We start from the raw sequence: 19,395 nt of genomic DNA, 5'->3' as shown, positions 1-19,395 counted from the left end.
CCTTCAGTCGATACGCTGTTAGAAAACTGCATTTATCAGACAGTCCTAGATCACATGGCAATATCATCTTCATGTAATCCTCTAACAAACACCGATCCAGAGAAATGCATAACAATTTTCTTGTGACAGTAAACTTTTCAACTTTCAGTATGTGATTGACTTTGAGCCAGAGACGGAGTCTGAGGATGATGAATCTAATGTTGGTTCGAATGGTCGACCGCCGGTCAGTGCAGAGATTGAGATGACTCCTGCTGACCGAGCCCGATACCTGGGACTGCCCAGTCTAGCTGAACGCATGGACAAGAAGAGGGACTGGCAACTCCGTGACAAGGGCGACAGCCACCCCACCGTGATGGAGCAGCTGAATCAACAGTTTCCATCCATCTTTGTAACCCAGATGTTCTGATCTTCCTACCATCTTCATTATGTGATCTTCCCTCCATCTTTGTCATGTGATCTTCCATCCATCTTTGTAACCCAGATGTTCTGATCTTCCTACCATCTTCATTATGTGATCTTCCCTCCATCTTTGTCATGTGATCTTCCATCCATCTTTGTAACCCAGATGTTCTGATCTTCCTACCATCTTCATTATGTGATCTTCCCTCCATCTTTGTCGTGTGATCTTCCCTCCATCTTTGTCATGTCATGTGTCTTCCCTCCATTTTGTCATGTCATGTGTCTTCCCTCCATTTTGTCATTTCATGTGATCTTCCCTCCATTTTGTCATGTCATGTGATCTTCCCTCCATCTTTGTCATGTGTTTGTCATGTGATCTTCCCTCCATCTTTGTCATGTGATTTTTCCTCCATCTTTGTCATGTGATCTTGCCTCCATCTTTGTCATGTCATGTGATCTTCACTCTAATTTTGTCATCCCAGGGACAAACTACAGGCAACCAAGTGTTGTCATCTTCCAACTACAGGCAATTGTTGTAACTGTGATAACCTAAACTGTTGTTTGTTTATTGTTACAAGTTGTGAAATCTGTGATATTATATACTTATATCCGTTTCTGTGATGTGACATGGTCACAGTTTCACCAGGGATGATATCAGTCCCCGACTCATTGGTGATCTCAGTATCAGCAGCAGCTGGAGTTGCTTGGTGGAGACATGTTTGAGTTGGTCAATATTTACCATAGCAGAAGGTATTTAAGAGAATAAATTGGACTGTGACTCTCTTTAACTGTTTTACATGTCAACCACCCTGATTGTTTTCTTGAAGGATATTTAAATCAAATGACAATAAATGATGACTGTGTCATGGTTCTCTCACTTAAAATGTTATTCATACTTTTAGTTTGATCAGTGTTTGACCCTTCAGAAATGAAAAGGCGCATGTTTTTCCAAGAAAGTAGTTATTCTGCGCGCCAAAGCAATAGCGGTCCTTACTCAATGGGGAACAAGGCAAATAAATGCAATGACCCAAAAATAAATTGCTTCAGTGTCGAACTCATGTTTCGCGTATTTCAGACATTAGCACACTCATCTTGATATAGTCGACAGAGTAACCTCCCATGTACTGTGATACGCGGAACAGGAAATCCGTGTTTCAGCCACTATCAAATATCAGACTATTATTTGTGAATATCAGACTATGAATATGAGCATAAAATGCGTTCTTTTCCTCCATATAAAATATGACATCCACAAACATTACATCTGAATGTAATTTATAATGTAATTCTTTTAATTCAAGAAAAAGTCACATGGTTAATGTATTTTTGGGTTCGATGGAGATTAGAAACAAGGAGTTTTGCTTAATAAATTAAACGTCCATACCCAAAACCTGTATTACGTTGTTGAAGTCCTTGCAGCTCAGCTGGTTTGTACAACTGGAAGCTCTAACTCTCATTTATGTGGACATGAAGCAATCAAGCCCAGAACGCTTCTGTGTATTTCCGTGGGCAGGAAAAAGTGATATTTAGGAGACGTGCCAACGAGTTATGCCACTGTAAATTCATCGTTATCTTACTGCCTGAGTGCCGTTTGACGGAGACTTAACGGCTTAAGGCACCCACGGCGAATCTACAAACTCTTCAACTGAAGTTTAATGTGTTTCCAGTATATGCGCATGTTGGGTGCATGTGGTGCTACTTAGAGATGTGGTGGTTTTTGTGCAGTGCATGCACCGTATATTTGCTTGGTTACAGATTCCCAAGTCATGCCTGAACAGAAAACACACATCCTTATTTCAACCGTAGCCTTCTTAACGAATTTCCTGTTAACAAATATCCGTTTTATTTAATCACTCCCTATAGGGGTCATTTATGTTTATGTAGATGTACAGTGGTCGTCCTTATACAGGGGGTTTCGGGATAAGGGGGTTTCACAATGTTTCGGTTTCCACCGAACTGAGGCTGATTATCAGGATGTCAATTTGATATATAGTCCTCAATAGTGCGTCCACAAGAAGAAATAACATTTCGTAGAACTCGTCAGATGTACTGGAGATGAAATAATTATAAACTGATGATACTATTTTGGTTAGTGAGTGCTGTGTTACTCCGCTGATGACAGCAATATATCACTAGTGAATAGTGTGTGGCTGATGACAGCAATATATCACTAGTGAATAGTGTGTGGCTGATGACAGCAATATATCACTAGTGAATAGTGTGTGGCTGATTTTGTTTTGGAGTAGTAACCAGCGCGTGGTTGGTGGCTTGGGATACGAACCGTTAGAGTATTAACATGATTACCATGACATCCCGAGCACATTAGAGTCGACTCTCACAAGTACTTGGTGATAGAACTGTGTTACCGGAAATACATGTTACACTTAAAGCAAAACAGCTTCAGAGACGGCTAACTATTGAAAAAATGTATATTTGTAACCTCCCTACAAAGGTAACCGACTGGGGTGGATAGCCTCGGATGAGACGCGCCCGGCTTTGTGGGGATTCAGCGATGGTATCCAGAAACCGTGGGGTCGTTTCGGGTGACTTGACAAATCACGTGGACAGGCTCGGTGGCTTGATGGATCACGTGGACAGCCTCGGTGGCTTGATGGATCACGTGGACAGGCTTGATGGATCACGTGGACAGGCTCGGTGGCTTAACGGGTCACGAGGAATTTGAGGTAGTGCCATCTGACATCGAGAGTGTTTGTCGATTTTGACTTGACGATCTTCTGAAACCGGAACCTACACTGTCAGGTTTTCTGATGGTGCCAGCACGCAGTGCATGTTGTCATTGTGGTCGCTCCCAGCAATAACTGGCACATCTGTAGGATCACGTGAAGATTCCGAACGGAACTGGCCCTCAGCAACCCATGCTTGTCGTGAGAGGCAATAAACGGGATCGGGTGGTCAGGCTCGCTGACTTGCTTCATACAAGTTGTAGATGGACGCTCATGAAGTCAGTCAGTGGATCGTCTGGTACAGACACGATTACTTACAGACCACCGCCATATATTGGTCCATGGAACGTTAGTCAACAAACAAACAATCAGCCAACACGCTGGCGGGCCCAGTAACGCTTCAGCATGAAGGATCAGTACTGAATATACAGTCCTCGACACTTACCACAAATAATGATGATTGCATTCTGACACGGAACGCTGTCTAAGTGCTTGATTTATACAAGAAAATAATTTGTTGAAACTTGGTAATTCAAATGTTAAGCCTTCTGACCCTGTCAGAAACCTCCTGACGGATCTGGCGATGTCTTGTTGATTTAAGGTTTAACGATTTCACACTCAGTACTTTTTCGAATATTTATTACCCGATAATTGTGCGATATTAGATTTATATCAGGAGTAAATCTCCCCGCACACCTTCCTGTACAGACGACCCTTCAGTACACCACTACAGAAATATTTCATGGCGTCTTCCAGTGATCAAATAGCGCCGTCTCCCGGCATTTGGACACGCAGAGGTATTCCACAAGTGTGCCTTTCTCATTAACACCTGTGACTTTGAGGGATAATCCACGATTATCGTTTCTGACCAACTTAGGTGACCCCAGGATAAGATAAGTGTGAAAGGGTGGGGGAAAACCAGATCATTTGGTGTAGATGTGCCATTACTGGCTGACTGCTGCTAAGCTCTGTAACATGAACGTGGTATGTAAGGAGTGTACGTGTCCATCTACCACAACTTCAGCAACCTTGAACTGACACCCCCACTACCCGCCACCACCCCCCTCCCTTCCCAACACACCCACAAAAAACCCACACTCACGCACAAACATACGCACACACATACAAACACACACACATACAAACACACATACAAACACGCACACACACAAACATACGCACGCACGCACACACATAATAGAAATGAACAAACAGTAGAAATATAGGAACACAGTCAAATGGAGACCAAGTATGCACAATGAGATGTAGGAACAGTAGGCACGATCAGATGAAGGATGAATAGGCACAATCAGATGAAGGATGAATAGGCACAGTGGAGGTGTAGGAACAGTAGGTACAATCAGATGACCGAGGAACAGTAATCACAAAGAGATGCAGACCTAGTAGGCACAATGAGATTAGAAACAGTTGGCATAATGAGATGAAAGCCCAGTAGATATATAAGAAGAGTAGGCACAAAACGATGGAGACCCAGTATATACACTGGGATGAAAGCCCAGTAGGCATGCACAAAGTGTATTCTAAAAGCACAGAAGGCACATACTGAGGCATAATGAGAGTAGGCAGGGTATGGAAACATAAAATGTAGGCACAAAGCGATGTAGAGAAAGTAGGCACACCGACATGTAGGCCAAGTGTGTATGCTGCCTGCAGTGTGGCACAACGAAAGGTATAGACACCATAAATACCAAGCCCCGATGTAGATACAATTAGATGTGGAGACAGGAGCACAATAAGATGAAACCCACAGCGGCGCCTTTCTTTAATTCACTGGATGGTACTTGAAGTAGAAACGAGATAGTACCGTTCTCGGAGAACATGAACTATAGGCTCATCTTGTCTTTTGAAAATCGACTTGTTCTCCAAACGAGGAGATCAATAGTCGAAATAATAAAAAAGCCGAACCTAGAAATCTCTTAAAAGTATTGTCGGTCGAGTTTAATCTTTAAAAAATGAAAGGAGCGAGCTGCTTGGAGAGTTCTTTGAATGACAAATCAAAGCGTTAAGGTCTCACAATATCGATCTTCCTGGGAGTATTTTATTGATGGGATGTGGTAACAAGCGAAGAAAGGAAACTTCTCTAAATTTTAATTTCATTCTACATTTGTAAAATGGTGGTTTCGTAAGCCAATACTTTAAAGAAAAATATCCTGCTGATCAAGATAAATGACGTCAGCCCTCCTGTGAAACTATTTGTCCGTCAGGCCAGTTTATTCAAGCTGAGACTAGCTGTTCAGTTACCCTCTATTTCTCACACCGTGCTGAACACAGCAAGCTGAGACTAGCTGTTCAGTTACCCTCTATCTCTCACACCGTGCTGAACACAGCAAGCTGAGACTAGCTGTTCAGTTACCCTCTATCTCTCACACCGTGCTGAACACAGCAAGCTGAGACTAGCTGTTCAGTTACCCTCTATTTCTCACACCGTGCTGAACACAGCAAGCTGAGATTAGCTGTTCAGTTACCCTCTATCTCTCACACCGTGCTGAACACAGATCTGTTGTGGGTTCTCGTTACAAAGAGGCTACTATTTCAACAGCGTAGCATGGCAACATCGCCTCCTCGAGTGTTGTGTATCCTCGGGTGGTGGTGTATCCTCGGGTGGTGGTGTATCCTCGGGTGTGGTGTATCCTCGGGTGGTAGTGTATCCTCGGGTGGTGGTGTATCCTCGGGTGTGGTGTATCCTCGAGTGGTAGTGTATCCTCGGGTGTTGTGTATCCTCGGGTGGTGGTGTATCCTCGGGTGTGGTGTATCCTCGGGTGGTAGTGTATCCTCGGGTGGTGTTGTATATCCTTGGGTGGTGTTGTATCCTCGGGTGTTGTGTATCCTCGGGTGGTGATGTCTCCTCGGGTGGTGGTGTATCCTCGGGTGTGGTTTATCCTCGGATGGTGATGTATCCTCAAGTGGTAGTGTATCCTCAGGTGGTGTGGTGTATCCTCGGGTGGTGGTGTATCCTCATGTGTGGTGCATCTTCGAGTGTGGTGTATCCTCGGGTGGTGGTGTATCCTCATGTGTGGTATATCTTCGAGTGTGGTGTATCCTCGGGTGGTGGTGTATCCTCGGGTGTGGTGTATCCTCGGGTGGTGGTGTATCCTCGGTGAGTGGTGTATCCTCGGGTGGTGGTGGGTGGTGGTGTATCGTCGGGTGGTGGTGTATCCTCATGTGTGGTGTATCTTCGAGTGTGGTGTATCCTCGGGTGGTGGTTTATCCTGGGGTGGTAGTGTATCCTCGGGTGGTAGTGTATCCGGGATAGCCGTATTTAGATGCTATTTTACGAAGTCACACCGATGCCAACGTATTTAGGTGGTATATGAAGGCTCAAGCATGGAATTCAGTGATAATCTCGTTTTTCAGTACAATCGGCGAACCCGTGTCTACAGGCGTAGATATTAACGGTTTGCAATAATGTGTGTTTTCGTCATTATTGGGCCAGCCATTTTCTACTCATGTTGAACCCGCCTGATGCACGTGCGAGGCAGTACGATACGTAAAGTTACGGAGATGAAACTCTCCAATGTCTCCTGCCTGTCGTTATCGACCTACAGAAGAGATTGTCGGGGAACGCCTGACCACATGTCTCTGGTGTCCTGGTGAACCAGAACATTACCGAGCTTTCACGGCCATCAAGATCAACCCAGTTAAACCCATTGGAATATCAGTGGGATCGCCATGTCCGGCAGCCGCCACGTCAAGTACTTCCCTAACTTCGCCAGGCACTGACGGCTGCATGGACACCGATACAACATGGTCGAAATCAGCGCCATATTCCGTCAGTGGGTACAGGTGATATCATTACAGGTACCAGCCTCTGTATCACAGGTACCAGCCGCTCAGTCACAGGTGCCACCAGCTGTATCACAGGTACCAGCTGTATCACAGGTACCAGGTACCACACGCTGTATCACAGGTACCAGGTACCAGCCGCTGTATCACAGGTACCACACGCTGTATCACAGGTACCAGGTACCAGCCGCTGTATCACAGGTACCACACGCTGTATCACAGGTACCAGGTTCCAGCCGCTGTATCACAGGTGCCAGCCGCTGTATCATGCTGTGTGAATGTTATGTGTGTCAGGTTTGACAACAGATCCTATACCTTTCATCATGTAAGGTTCGGCATCCATAGATTTGTGTTATTCGGTTGGGAAATAACATTTGAAATAAAGGCAACATCTATAAATGTTTTCATTCGTTACTTCCTTCTTTTGGAAGTCTAAAAAGCCTGCATCAGGTTGGGTTTTCCTCCCACGTTAAGTAGACATAAACCCTCACTCCCCTCTGATTGTTCAGAACATTTGTCTTCTGTGACCACGCATCATCAATTCACTGAGCTGTCATAATGATATTAATGACGTTTGTAAACATAAATCATCCGCTAGACAGTTTGTTTTCACATTTTCCCGGTTTAGATCTGTCACGTTAGTCACGTGACCGGACGTTACAAGCAGGTGCGCGGTAAACTGATATGCATGTTGAGGAAGTGTTCAGTACATGCTAGCACAAGTATTTCCTTTCACGTTATCCACCGATTATTCACCTACCCAATCATTCGGGAAGACTCGCCCTGTTTCGTAACCCGACATACGGGCCGACATCTTCCGGAACAACACGATCAGTCACAAGTGCTGGTACCAAGGGGCAAGATCTCTTATGACTGCCGAACAAATGGATTGTTAATGTTTATGGATACGATAAAATCCGGGCAAGAATTCGTCTTCAGCAACTCATAGATGTAGTTGTAGATGTAGTTGTAGATGTAGGAATAGATGTAGATGTAGATGTAGATGTAGATGTAGACTTAGATGTAGACGTAGATGTAGACGTAGACGTTGATGTAGATGTTGACGTAGACGTTGATGTAGATGTGGATGTAGACGAAGAGGTAGACGTAGACGTAAATGTTGATATGATGTAGATGTAGTTGTAGATGTAGATGTAGATGTAGATGTAGATGTAGACGTAGATGTAGATGTAGACGTTGATGTAGATGTAGATGTAGATGTAGATGTAGATGTAGATGTAGATGTAGATGTAGATGTTGATGTAGATGTAGATGTTGATGTAGATGTAGATGTAGTTGTAGATGTAGATGTAGTTGTAGATGTAGATGTAGATGTAGATGTAGATGTTGATGTAGATGTAGATGTAGATGTAGATGTAGATGTAGCTGTAGATGTAGATGTTGATGTAGATGTTGATGTAGTTGTAGATGTAGATGTTGATGTAGATGTTGATGTAGTTGTAGATATTGACCGTAGATGTAGATGTAGTTGTAGGTGTAGATGTAGTTGTAGACGTAGACGTTGATGTAGACGTAGACGTAGATGTAGACGTAGACGTAGACGTTGATGTAGATGTAGACGTAGATGTAGATGTTGATGTTGATGTAGATATAGATGTTGATGTAGTTGTAGATGTTGATGTAGTTGTAGATGTAGTTGTAGATGTAGATGTAGATGTAGATGTTGATGTAGATGTAGTTGTAGTTGTAGATGTAGATGTAGATGTAGATGTAGATGTAGTTGTAGATGTAGATGTAGATGTTGATGTAGATGTAGATGTAGTTGTAGTTGTAGATGTAGATGTAGATGTAGATGTAGATGTAGATGTAGATGTAGTTGTAGATGTAGATGTAGATGTTGATGTTGATGTAGATGTAGATGTAGATGTAGATGTAGATGTTGATGTAGATGTAGTTGTAGATGTTGATGTTGATGTAGATGTAGTTGTAGATGTAGATGTAGATGTAGTTGTAGATGTAGATGTAGTTGTAGATGTAGATGTAGATGTAGATGTTGATGTAGATGTAGTTGTAGATGTTGATGTAGATGTAGATGTAGATGTAGATGTAGATGTAGATGTAGATGTAGTTGTAGTTGTAGATGTAGATGTTGATGTTGATGTAGATGTTGATGATGTTGATGCAGAAAAACCCACGCTTGTTGAGAGAAGTGAATGACTGTGGTTCTACACAATGCCCGGTAATATGGCTCGAACTTGTGTCCAGTGATTGAGAGAGTGTGTTAGAAATACATCGAGATATGGACTTCAAATATTATGTGAAATTGAAACCGTGAATTCTGCGTGATGAACAAACGTTTTGACCCCCATGTTACCCTACTTCTACACAATGTCCGGTGATATTATTACCCTTCTTCCCCGACAAAGTCAAAGTCAAAGTCAAAAGTTTTTTTGCACAAAAGGCCTCCGGCCCATATACAAGTGAGTATGTACATATCATACTGTTACACACAGGAAGTAACACGTTCTTTAAACAGTTCATTTTTTTAACTAGTACATGTTTAATATATAGTGAAAGGTTAATATATGGGATTCGTTCTTAGCCGTTAAAATATATACGAAAGCTTTCAATGGCGGCATCCCTATCAACTAATCTTTAATATATTTCTTTCGAAGGTCACTATAAAATGGACAGACGAACACAAAGTGAATTTCATTTTCTATTTCTATATCGCATATTTGACAGATTCGTTTCGATTTTGCAATGGAAAGTTTTCTCCCTTCATTTAAAAACAGGTCTAACTAACCTAGTCGATATTTAATACAACGTTTCCTTACATTTTCCGTCGTGAGTATTGATAAATATATTTCTGGTTGAAGTAAGGTCTTGAAAGTTCTGTAATAAGCATATCGTGAACTATCTTCTAAAGTGGAATGCCATTCCTGGTAAAACATAATAACAGACCGAGTTCAATATTCTTTAAGAAACTTGTCTACACTTCCAACTGACTGACATAACCGTATAACCATAGGAAAATAGAAGATTCCTTATATACGATACCCATGTAAGTTTCACTATGTTATCTTAATGTAAAAGCATGTTATAAGCTATTTGGGGAGACGCTGTTCGTGCATATGAAGAAGTTTGAACCAATATTTTAAACATCTAATTTGGAAATAAATATATAATGGGTATCTACCACATTCACCATGTACCATACAATTAGGTGTAGAGGATCCAACACAGAGAAATGTTTTACATGCTAATATGTGGACCTTCTCCAAACATTCATACCGCTGAAATGCCCATACTTCCGAGCCATGTAGTAAAATTGGTTGTATCTGGGTATCAAAGAGCTCAAAGAATATATTAGGTGACATGGTTCTAACTTTGTGGACAATATACATTACACTTATTAAAGCTTTCTTCGCACGCAATGGTAATCTTTGGTTCATTTTTTCAAGCTCATTTTGTGTGAAAAACAGATTTTTTAAATATGAATAATGACCCACTACATTGGCTTACTGACCACCAAATAACCACCTTGCTTTCAGCGCTATTCGACCACCTTTCCTGAGGATCCCAATGTTAGTTTTATCTAGATTTTTTTTCACTGATGATTTCCATTCTTTTGTGTATGCATTTAGAATATTTAGTTGTCTTTGGAGACCAACCACAGTATCTGACACTAAAATGACATCATCTGCAAAAAGTAACATCAAAACTTCTATTAGGTGCGGAAACATTTGGACACCATGTTTACCATTTGAAGCTATTTCAATATATAATCAGATCAGCGAGTATATTCAGAGCCTTCAGTAACCTTGTCGCAATCTCTGCTATATGGTGACTTCAGTGGTGAAACATCCACCATGTGTCAGCTATATGGTGATTTCAGTGGTGAAACATCGACCATGTGTTAGCTATATGGTGACTTCAGTGGTGAAACATCGACCATGTGTCAGCCATGTGACTCAGCTATATGGTGACTTCAGTGGTGAAACATGTGGCCATGGTGTCCATGCAGCTATATGGTGACTTCAGTGGTGAAACATCGACCATGTGTCAGCTATATGGTGACTTCAGTGGTGAAACATTGGCCATGTGTCAGCTATATGGTGACTTCAGTGGTGAAACATCGGCCATGTGTCAGCTATATGGTGACTTCAGTGGTGAAACATCGACCATGTGTCAGCTATATGGTGACTTCAGTGGTGAAACATCGGCCATGTGTCAGCTATATGGTGACTTCAGTGGTGAAACATCGACCATGTGTCAGCTATATGGTGACTTCTGGTGGAAACATCGACCATGTGTCACCTATATGGTGACATGTGTCAGATATGGTGACATCGACCATGTGTCAGCTATATGGTGACTTCAGTGGTGAAACATCGGCCATGTGTCAGCTATATGGTGACTTCAGTGGTGAAACATCGATCATATGTTAGCTATATGCTTCAGTGGTGAAACATGGGCCATGTGTCAGCTATATGGTGACTTCAGTGGTCATTATGGTGACTTCAGTGGTGAAACATCGACCATGTGTCACCTATATGGTGACTTCAGTGGTGAAACATTGGTATTGACCATGTGTCAGCTATATATGGTGACTTCAGGTGAAACTGGGCCATGTGTCAGCTATGGTGACTTCAGTGGTGAAACATCGACCATGTGTCAGCTATATGGTGACTTCAGTGGTGAAACATTGGCCATGTGTCAGCTATATGGTGACTTCAGTGGAGAAACATCGATCATGTGTTAGCTATATGTGACTTCAGTGGTGAAACATGGGCCATGTGTCAGCTATATGGTGACTTCAGTGGTGAAACATCGGCCATGTGTCAGCTATATGGTGACTTCAGTGGTGAAACATTGGCCATGTGTCAGCCATATGGTGACTTCCAGCTATATGGTGTCAGCTTATATGGTGACTTCAGTGGTGAAACATCGGCCATGTCAGCTATATGGTGACTTCAGTGGTGAAACATCGACCATGTGTCAGCTATATGGTGACTTCAGTGGTGAAACATCGGCCATGTGTCAGCTATATGGTGACTTCATATGGTGACTTCAGCCAGTGGTGAAACATCGGCCATGTGTCAGCTATATGGTGACTTCAGTGGTGAAACATCGACCATGTGTCAGCTATATGGTGACTTCAGTGGTGAAACATCGACCATGTGTCAGCTATATGGTGACTTCAGTGGTGAAACATCGGCCATGTGTCAGCTATATGGTGGTGACTCGGCCCAGTGGTGAAACATCGACCATGGTATGTCAGCATGTGACTTCAGTGAGCATATGTCAGCTATATGGTGACTTCAGTGGTGAAACATCGACCATGCAGCTATATGGTGACTTCAGTGGTTCAGCTATATGGTGACTTCAGTGGAGAAACATCGACCATGTGTCAGCTATATGGTGACTTCAGTGGTGAAACATCGGCCATGTGTCAGCTATATGGTGACTTCAGTGGTGAAACATCGACCATGTGTCAGCTATATGGTGACTTCAGTGGTGAAACATCGGCCATGTGTCAGCTATATGGTGACTTCAGGTGACTTCAGGTGAAACATCGGCCATGTGTCAGCTATATGGTGACTTCAGTGGTGAAACATGTGTCAGCTTATGGTGACTTCAGTGGAGAAACATCGACCATGTGTCAGCTATATGTGACTTCAGTGGTGAAACATCGGCCATGTGTCAGCTATGTGAGCTATATGACCATGTGACTTCAGTGGTGAAACATCATGGGCCATGTGTCAGCTATATGGTGACTTCAGTGGTGAAACATCGGCCATGTGTCAGCTATATGGTGACTTCAGTGGTGAAACATCGGCCATGTGTCAGCTATATGGTGACTTCAGTGGTGAAACATCGGCCATGTGTCAGCTATATGGTGACTTCAGTGGTCGAAACATCGGCCATGTGTCAGCTATATGGTGACTTCAGTGGTGAAACATCGACCATGTGTCAGCTATATGGTGACTTCAGTGGTGAAACATGGGCCATGTGTCAGCTATATGGTGACTTCAGTGGTGAAACATCGACCATGTGTCAGCTATATGGTGACTTCAGTGGTGAAACATTGGCCATGTGTCAGCTATATGGTGACTTCAGTGGAGAAACATCGACCATGTGTTAGCTATATGTGACTTCAGTGGTGAAACATCGGCCATGTGTCAGCTATATGGTGACTTCAGAGGTGAAACATTGGCCATGTGTCAGCTATATGGTGACTTCAGTGGTGAAACATTGGCCATGTGTCAGCTATATGGTGACTTCAGTGGTGAAACATCGGCCATGTGTCAGCTATATGGTGACTTCAGTGGTGAAACATGGGCCGTGTGTCATATGCTGATATGGTGAAACTGTCAGCTATATGGTGAAACATCGACCATGTGTCAGCTATATGGTGACTTCAGTGGTGAAACATCGACCATGTGTCAGCTATATGGTGACTTCAGTGGTGAAACATTGGCCATGTGTCATCTATATGGTGACTTCAGTAGAGAAACATCGATCATATGTTAGCTATATGTGACTTCAGTGGTGAAACATGGGCCATGTGTCAGCTATATGGTGACTTCAGTGGTGAAACATTGACCATGTGTCAGCTATATGGTGACTTCAGTGGTGAAACATCGGCCATGTGTCAGCTATATGGTGACTTCAGTGGTGAAACATGGGCCATGTGTCAGCTATATGGTGACTTCAGTGGTGAAACATGGGCCATGTGTCAGCTATATGGTGACTTCAGTGGTGAAACATCGGCCATGTGTCAGCTATATGTGACTTCAGTGGTGAAACATTGGCCATGTGTCAGCTATATGGTGACTTCAGTGGTGACTTCAGTGGTCAAACATTGGCCATGTGTCAGCTATATGGTGACTTCAGTGGTGAAACATCGACCATGTGTCAGCTATATGGTGACTTCAGTGGTGAAACATCGGCCATGTGTCACCATGTGTCAGCTATATGGTGACTTCAGTGGTGAAACATGGGCCATGTGTCAGCTATATGGTGACTTCAGTGGTGAAACATCGGCCATGTGTCAGCTATATGGTGACTTCAGTGGTGAAACATCGACCATGTGTCAGCTATATGGTGACTTCAGTGGTGAAACGTGGGCCATGTGTCATCTATATAGCGTCCTCTATAGTGTAACATCGACCATGTGTCATCTATATAGTGCTCTTTATAGTGTAACATCATCGATGTGTCATCTATATCTTGTGCTCCATAGTGTAACATAGGTCATGTGTCATTTATATAGTGTCCTCTATAGTGTAACATCGGCCATGTCACAGCTATATAGTGTCCTCTATAGTGCAACATCGGCCATGTGTCAGCTGTATAGTAGTCCTCTATAGTGTAACATCGGCCATGTGTCATCTATATAGTAGTCCTCTATAGTGTAACTTTGGCCAAGTGTCATCTATATAGTGCCCTTTGTAGTGTAACATCGACCATGTGTCATCTATATAGTAGTGCTCTATAGTGTAACATCGGCCATGTGTCATCTATATAGTGCCCTCTATAGTATAACATCGGCCATGTGTCAGCTGTATAGTGCCCTCTATCGTGTTACGTCGGCCATGTGTCAGTTATATAGTGTCCTCTATAGTGTAATATCGGCCATGTGTCATCTATATAGTAGTCCTCTATAGTGTAACATTGGCTATGTGTCATCTATATAGCGTCCTCTTTAGTGTAACATTGGCCATGTGTCATCTATATATTAGTCCTCTATAGTGTAACATCGGCCATGTGTCAGCTATATAGTGTCCTCTATAGTGTAACATCGGCCATGTGTCAGCTATATAGTAGTGCTCTATAGTGTAACATCGGCCATGTGTCATCTATATAGTAGTCCTCTATAGTGTAACATCGGCCATGTTTCAGCTATATAGTAGTCCTCTGTAGTGTAACATCAGCCATTTGTCAGCTATATAGTGTCTCTATAGTGTAACATCGGCCATGAGTCATCTATATAGTAGTGCTCTATAGTGTAACATCGACCATTTTTCATCTATATAGTAGTCCTCTATAATGTAACATCGGCCATGTGTCATCTATATAGTAGTCCTCTATAGTGTAACATCGGCCATTTGTCAGCTATATAGTGTCTCTATAGTGTAACATCGGCCATGTGTCATCTTTATAGTAATCCTCTATAGTGTAACATCGGCCATGTGTCAGCTATATAGTAGTCCTCTATAGTGTAACATCGGCCATTTGTCATCTATATAGTGTCTCTATAGTGTAACATCGGCCATGTGTAATCTATATAGTACTCCTCTATAGTGTAACATTGGCCATGTGTCATCTATATAGTAGTCCTCTATAGTGTAACATCGGCCATGTGTCATCTATATAGTAGTCCTCTATAGTGTAACATTGGCCATGAGTCATCTATATAGTGCCCTCTATAGTGTAACATCAGCCATTTGTCATCTATATAGTAGTCTTCTATAGTGTAACATCGGCCATGTTTCAGCTATATAGTGACTTTAGTGGTGAAACATCGGCCATGTGTCAGCTATATGTCGACTTCAGTGGAGAAACATCGATCATGTGTTAGCTATATGTGACTTCAGTGGTGAAACATGGGCCATGTGTCAGCTATATGGTGACTTCAGTGGTGAAACATTGGCCATGTGTCAGCTATATGGTGACTTCAGTGGTGAAACATTGGCCATGTGTCAGCTATATGGTGACTTCAGTGGTGAAACATTGGCCATGTGTCAGCTATATGGTGACTTCAGTGGTGAAACATTGGCCATGTGTCAGCTATATGGTGACTTCAGTGGTGAAACATCTGCCTCGTGTCAGCTATATGGTGACTTCGGTGGTGAAACATCGACCATGTGTCAGCTATATGGTGACTTCAGTGGTGAAACATCGACCATGTGTCAGCTATATTTTTGACTTCAGTGGTGAAACATGGGCCATGTGTCAGCTATATAGCGTCCTCTATAGTGTAACATCTGCCATGTGTCAGCTATATAGTGTCCTCTATAGTGTAACATCGACCATGTGTCATCTATATAGTGCTCTTTATAGTGTAACATCATCCATGTGTCATCTATATCTTGTGCTCCATAGTGTAACATTGGCCATGTGTCATCTATATAGTAGTCCTCTATAGTGTAACATCGGCCATGTGTCATCTATGTAGTAGTCCTCTGTAGTGTGACATTGGCCAAGTGTCATCTATATAGTGCCCTTTGTAGTGTAACATCGGCCATGTGTCATCTATATAGTAGTGCTCTATAGTATAACATCGGCCATGTGTCATCTATATAGTGCCCTCTATAGTATAACATCGGCCATGTGTCAGCTGTATAGTGCCCTCTATCGTGTTACGTCGGCCATGTGTCAGTTATATAGTGTCCTCTATAGTGTAATATCGGCCATGTGTCATCTATATAGTAGTCCTCTATAGTGTAACATCGGCCATGTGTCATCTATATAGCGTCCTCTTTAGTGTAACATTGGCCATGTGTCATCTATATAGTAGTCCTCTATAGTGTAACATCGGCCATGTGTCAGCTATATAGTGTCCTCTATAGTGTAACATCGGCCATGTGTCAGCTATATAGTAGTGCTCTATAGTGTAACATCGGCCATGTGTCAGCTATATAGTAGTCCTCTATAGTGTAACATCGGCCATGTGTCAGCTATATAGTAGTCCTCTATAGTGTAACATCGGCCATGTGTCATCTATATAGTAGTCCTCTATAGTGTAACATCGGCCATGTGTCATCTATATAGTAGTCCTCTATAGTGTAACATCGGCCATGTGTCATCTATATAGTAGTCCTCTATAGTGTAACATCGGCCATGTGTCATCTATATAGTAGTCCTCTATAGTGTAACATCGGCCATGTGTCATCTATATAGTAGTCCTCTATAGTGTAACATCGGCCATTTGTCAGCTATATAGTGTCTCTATAGTAACATCGGCCATGTGTCATCGTAGTCCTATAGTGTAACATCGGCCATTTTCATCTATATAGTAGTCCTCTATAGTGTAACATCGGCCATGTGTCATCTATATAGTAGTCCTCTATAGTGTAACATCGGCCATGTGTCAGCTATATAGTGTCTCTATAGTGTAACATCGGCCATGTGTCATCTATATAGCGGCTTTCTGTAGTCTTCATCGGCCATTTTGTCATCTAACGTCGGTCATCGTCCTCTGCCATGTGTCAGCTATATAGTGACTTTAGTGGTGAAACGTCGGTCAGCTGTATAGCGTCCTCTGTCGTGTAACATTGGCCATGTGTCAGCTATATAGTGTCCTCTGTAGTGTAACATCGGCCATGTGTCAGCAATCTAGCGGCCTCTGTAGTGTAACATCGGCCATTTGTCAGCTATATAGTGACTTCAGTGGTGAAACATCGACCATGTGTCAGCTATATGGTGACTTTAGTGGTGTAACACTGGCCATGTGTCAGCTATTTAGTGTCCTATGCGGTTTCATTGAACGTAACAGCCTGGATAGCTCTCATATCGGCATCGGGAGGCCTAGCAGCATGTACATTTCATAAGATATACCGCACAAAACCTAATTCCCTCACTCAGCCTTTGGTTGACGGAGCTCAAAGAACTAGAAAGTACAAACCAGCGTCAGTCTGGTCTAACTGTTGGGGTGTGGCAAAGTAATCACCAACACGGACTACCAATTAGACAACTAAAACACCCACAGCCTGTTTATGAAGATCCTGTCGGGGAACATGATCTTCCAGGAGACGAGGATGGGCGGGGCAACAGCTGCAGGGGCAAGCAGGGACAACTGCTTCGTGCGCACAATATAAACAGTTACATGTGCACGTCACCGTGTACTTTAAGACAAGCTAAAAACTAGGGAGATATTGTAGGCGTAATTAACAAAACAACATTCGGTGACTTCATAACAGAACAGTATTTGTCAGCAGAGGTAGTTAAAGGTGTGTTGCCGCTTCCTGGCGCGTTGTACAAGTGAGTGCGTGGGCGCGTACGTGCGTGCGTGCGTGCGTGAGTGATCATGAGTGAGTTAGTGAGAGAGAGAGAGAGATGTTAAGTCACTTCGAGCAATATCCATCTTGAAGCATAGCATATTTCCTACCCTGCACCAACTTTGGTAGTCGAGCAGGGTGTGATGAGCCAACCCACGTCACCGCTTGACCACCCCAATGCTCAGCATGGCGACAACATGGAAAATGGTATTTTCCAAATCTAAGCCAACCAGATGGTTCCATGTGTAGGAACCTTCAAACTTTAATACAGCCTAGTTTGAAATGTATCAGATTTTTCTCTTTATCATTTAACAAAACGATGATAAAGAGTCAAAGAGTGTTTTAACGGACTCGAAAAGGATGAGGGTAAATCAGACCCCATCGTCTGTCGGTGTTGCCTTTTCCCGGGTCCATAACATAGTGGTATTGACGTCATATACAGCCTGTAACTGTGTAGTAAGTTGTTCTTCCGCATGCATGTACGGAGTGTTCAGGCGGCTTCAACTCACTGTCTAAATTCATGTCGGCTGTTCTGTGGCTCTCAGTCTTGTCCTGATACCCACTGGCGATTGGTCTGATGGAATATCAGCCTCACCTGGAGTGAGTGAGTGGTGTGGATTTGACTTTCTGTTCCAGCCACCTTCGGCTATAGGGACCTTTAAGCCTCAAGGACGATTGTCAAATATGGTGCATGTTACTCTCACGATGTCTCCCTCGGTGTGATGTTGGTGTTGTGGTGGGGAGTGGGAGCCGCGCCAGACTGCCTCCATCTGTCGGAGAAAGTCATGCTGCGAGTGCCCTGCACTAACGACACCACCTTGGAGATGTGTGAAGGTGGTAGCCTGGAAAGGTCTCATCTTCCCCTTCAAACAATTCTTCACTTGCGTCATTAAACATCTGTGCATCACCCAACAAGTATGCTACGACTGAAATCTCATCAGCCCGCTTGATGTGTGATACAGTATTTGATGGCTAACTAGATATGTGGTATTTCTGAAACATGTTGCTAGTACAACGGAGTCATGGTGTAATCAGGCTCGAAGGAGATAACTCTCTCGTGATATATCTTCGTCTATCTATTAAAACATCAGATGAGTGTGAATACGCCGAGTTCAGCTCTGCTTTGAACAGCATGTGATCGCAGCGAACCGTGACTCGCACCAACGTTCCTAGGTTTATGGCACCTGTTGGGGACACTACTCTACATAGTGAAATACGGCGCTTTGGACGACTTGGCCACGCATGCTCCCTAAAAAATGTCAGTGAGATCTGAGGTAAATGTTCATATAGTAAACAGTGTGCCAGTCCAAAAATGTTGCCCTTAGATAAACCATATCTGTTTCTAAGTATCCAATGATCTGTGGTCAGGTGTGTACGTCATGGTTTGCTTGTACCAGAGAGGTGAGGTGAGGTGAAATTGGGTTTAACGTCGTGCTTGAGAATATTTCGCTCATATGACTACGTGCATGCGTGTGTATGTGTATGTGCGGCTGCTTGTACTAGCCCAGACTTAAGCTGGTTTTATAGTGCTAGCCCACTGG

The 19,395-nt window shown here is 43.0% G+C and overlaps 1 protein-coding gene across 1 annotated transcript in view; it reads left to right on the top strand.

Moving 5' to 3' along the window:
• The window catches only part of LOC124281576 (putative ankyrin repeat protein RF_0381), a 45,781-nt gene extending 43,992 nt beyond the window's left edge, over positions 1–1,789 (top strand). Inside the window, 1 exon segment of the mRNA XM_046717520.1 lies at positions 149–1,789. Within this exon segment, the coding sequence (XP_046573476.1) occupies positions 149–406 (258 nt within the window). The 3' untranslated portion in view covers positions 407–1,789.
• Positions 1,790–19,395: the final 17,606 nt, after the last annotated feature.

This window comes from Haliotis rubra, unplaced genomic scaffold, assembly GCF_003918875.1.
Source record: "Haliotis rubra isolate DU_JTF1 unplaced genomic scaffold, ASM391887v1 Scf285, whole genome shotgun sequence".
NCBI lineage: Eukaryota > Metazoa > Mollusca > Gastropoda > Lepetellida > Haliotidae > Haliotis > Haliotis rubra.
The sequence above is the reverse complement of the archived record's forward strand: the minus strand, read 5'-3'. Positions and strand labels throughout refer to the sequence as shown.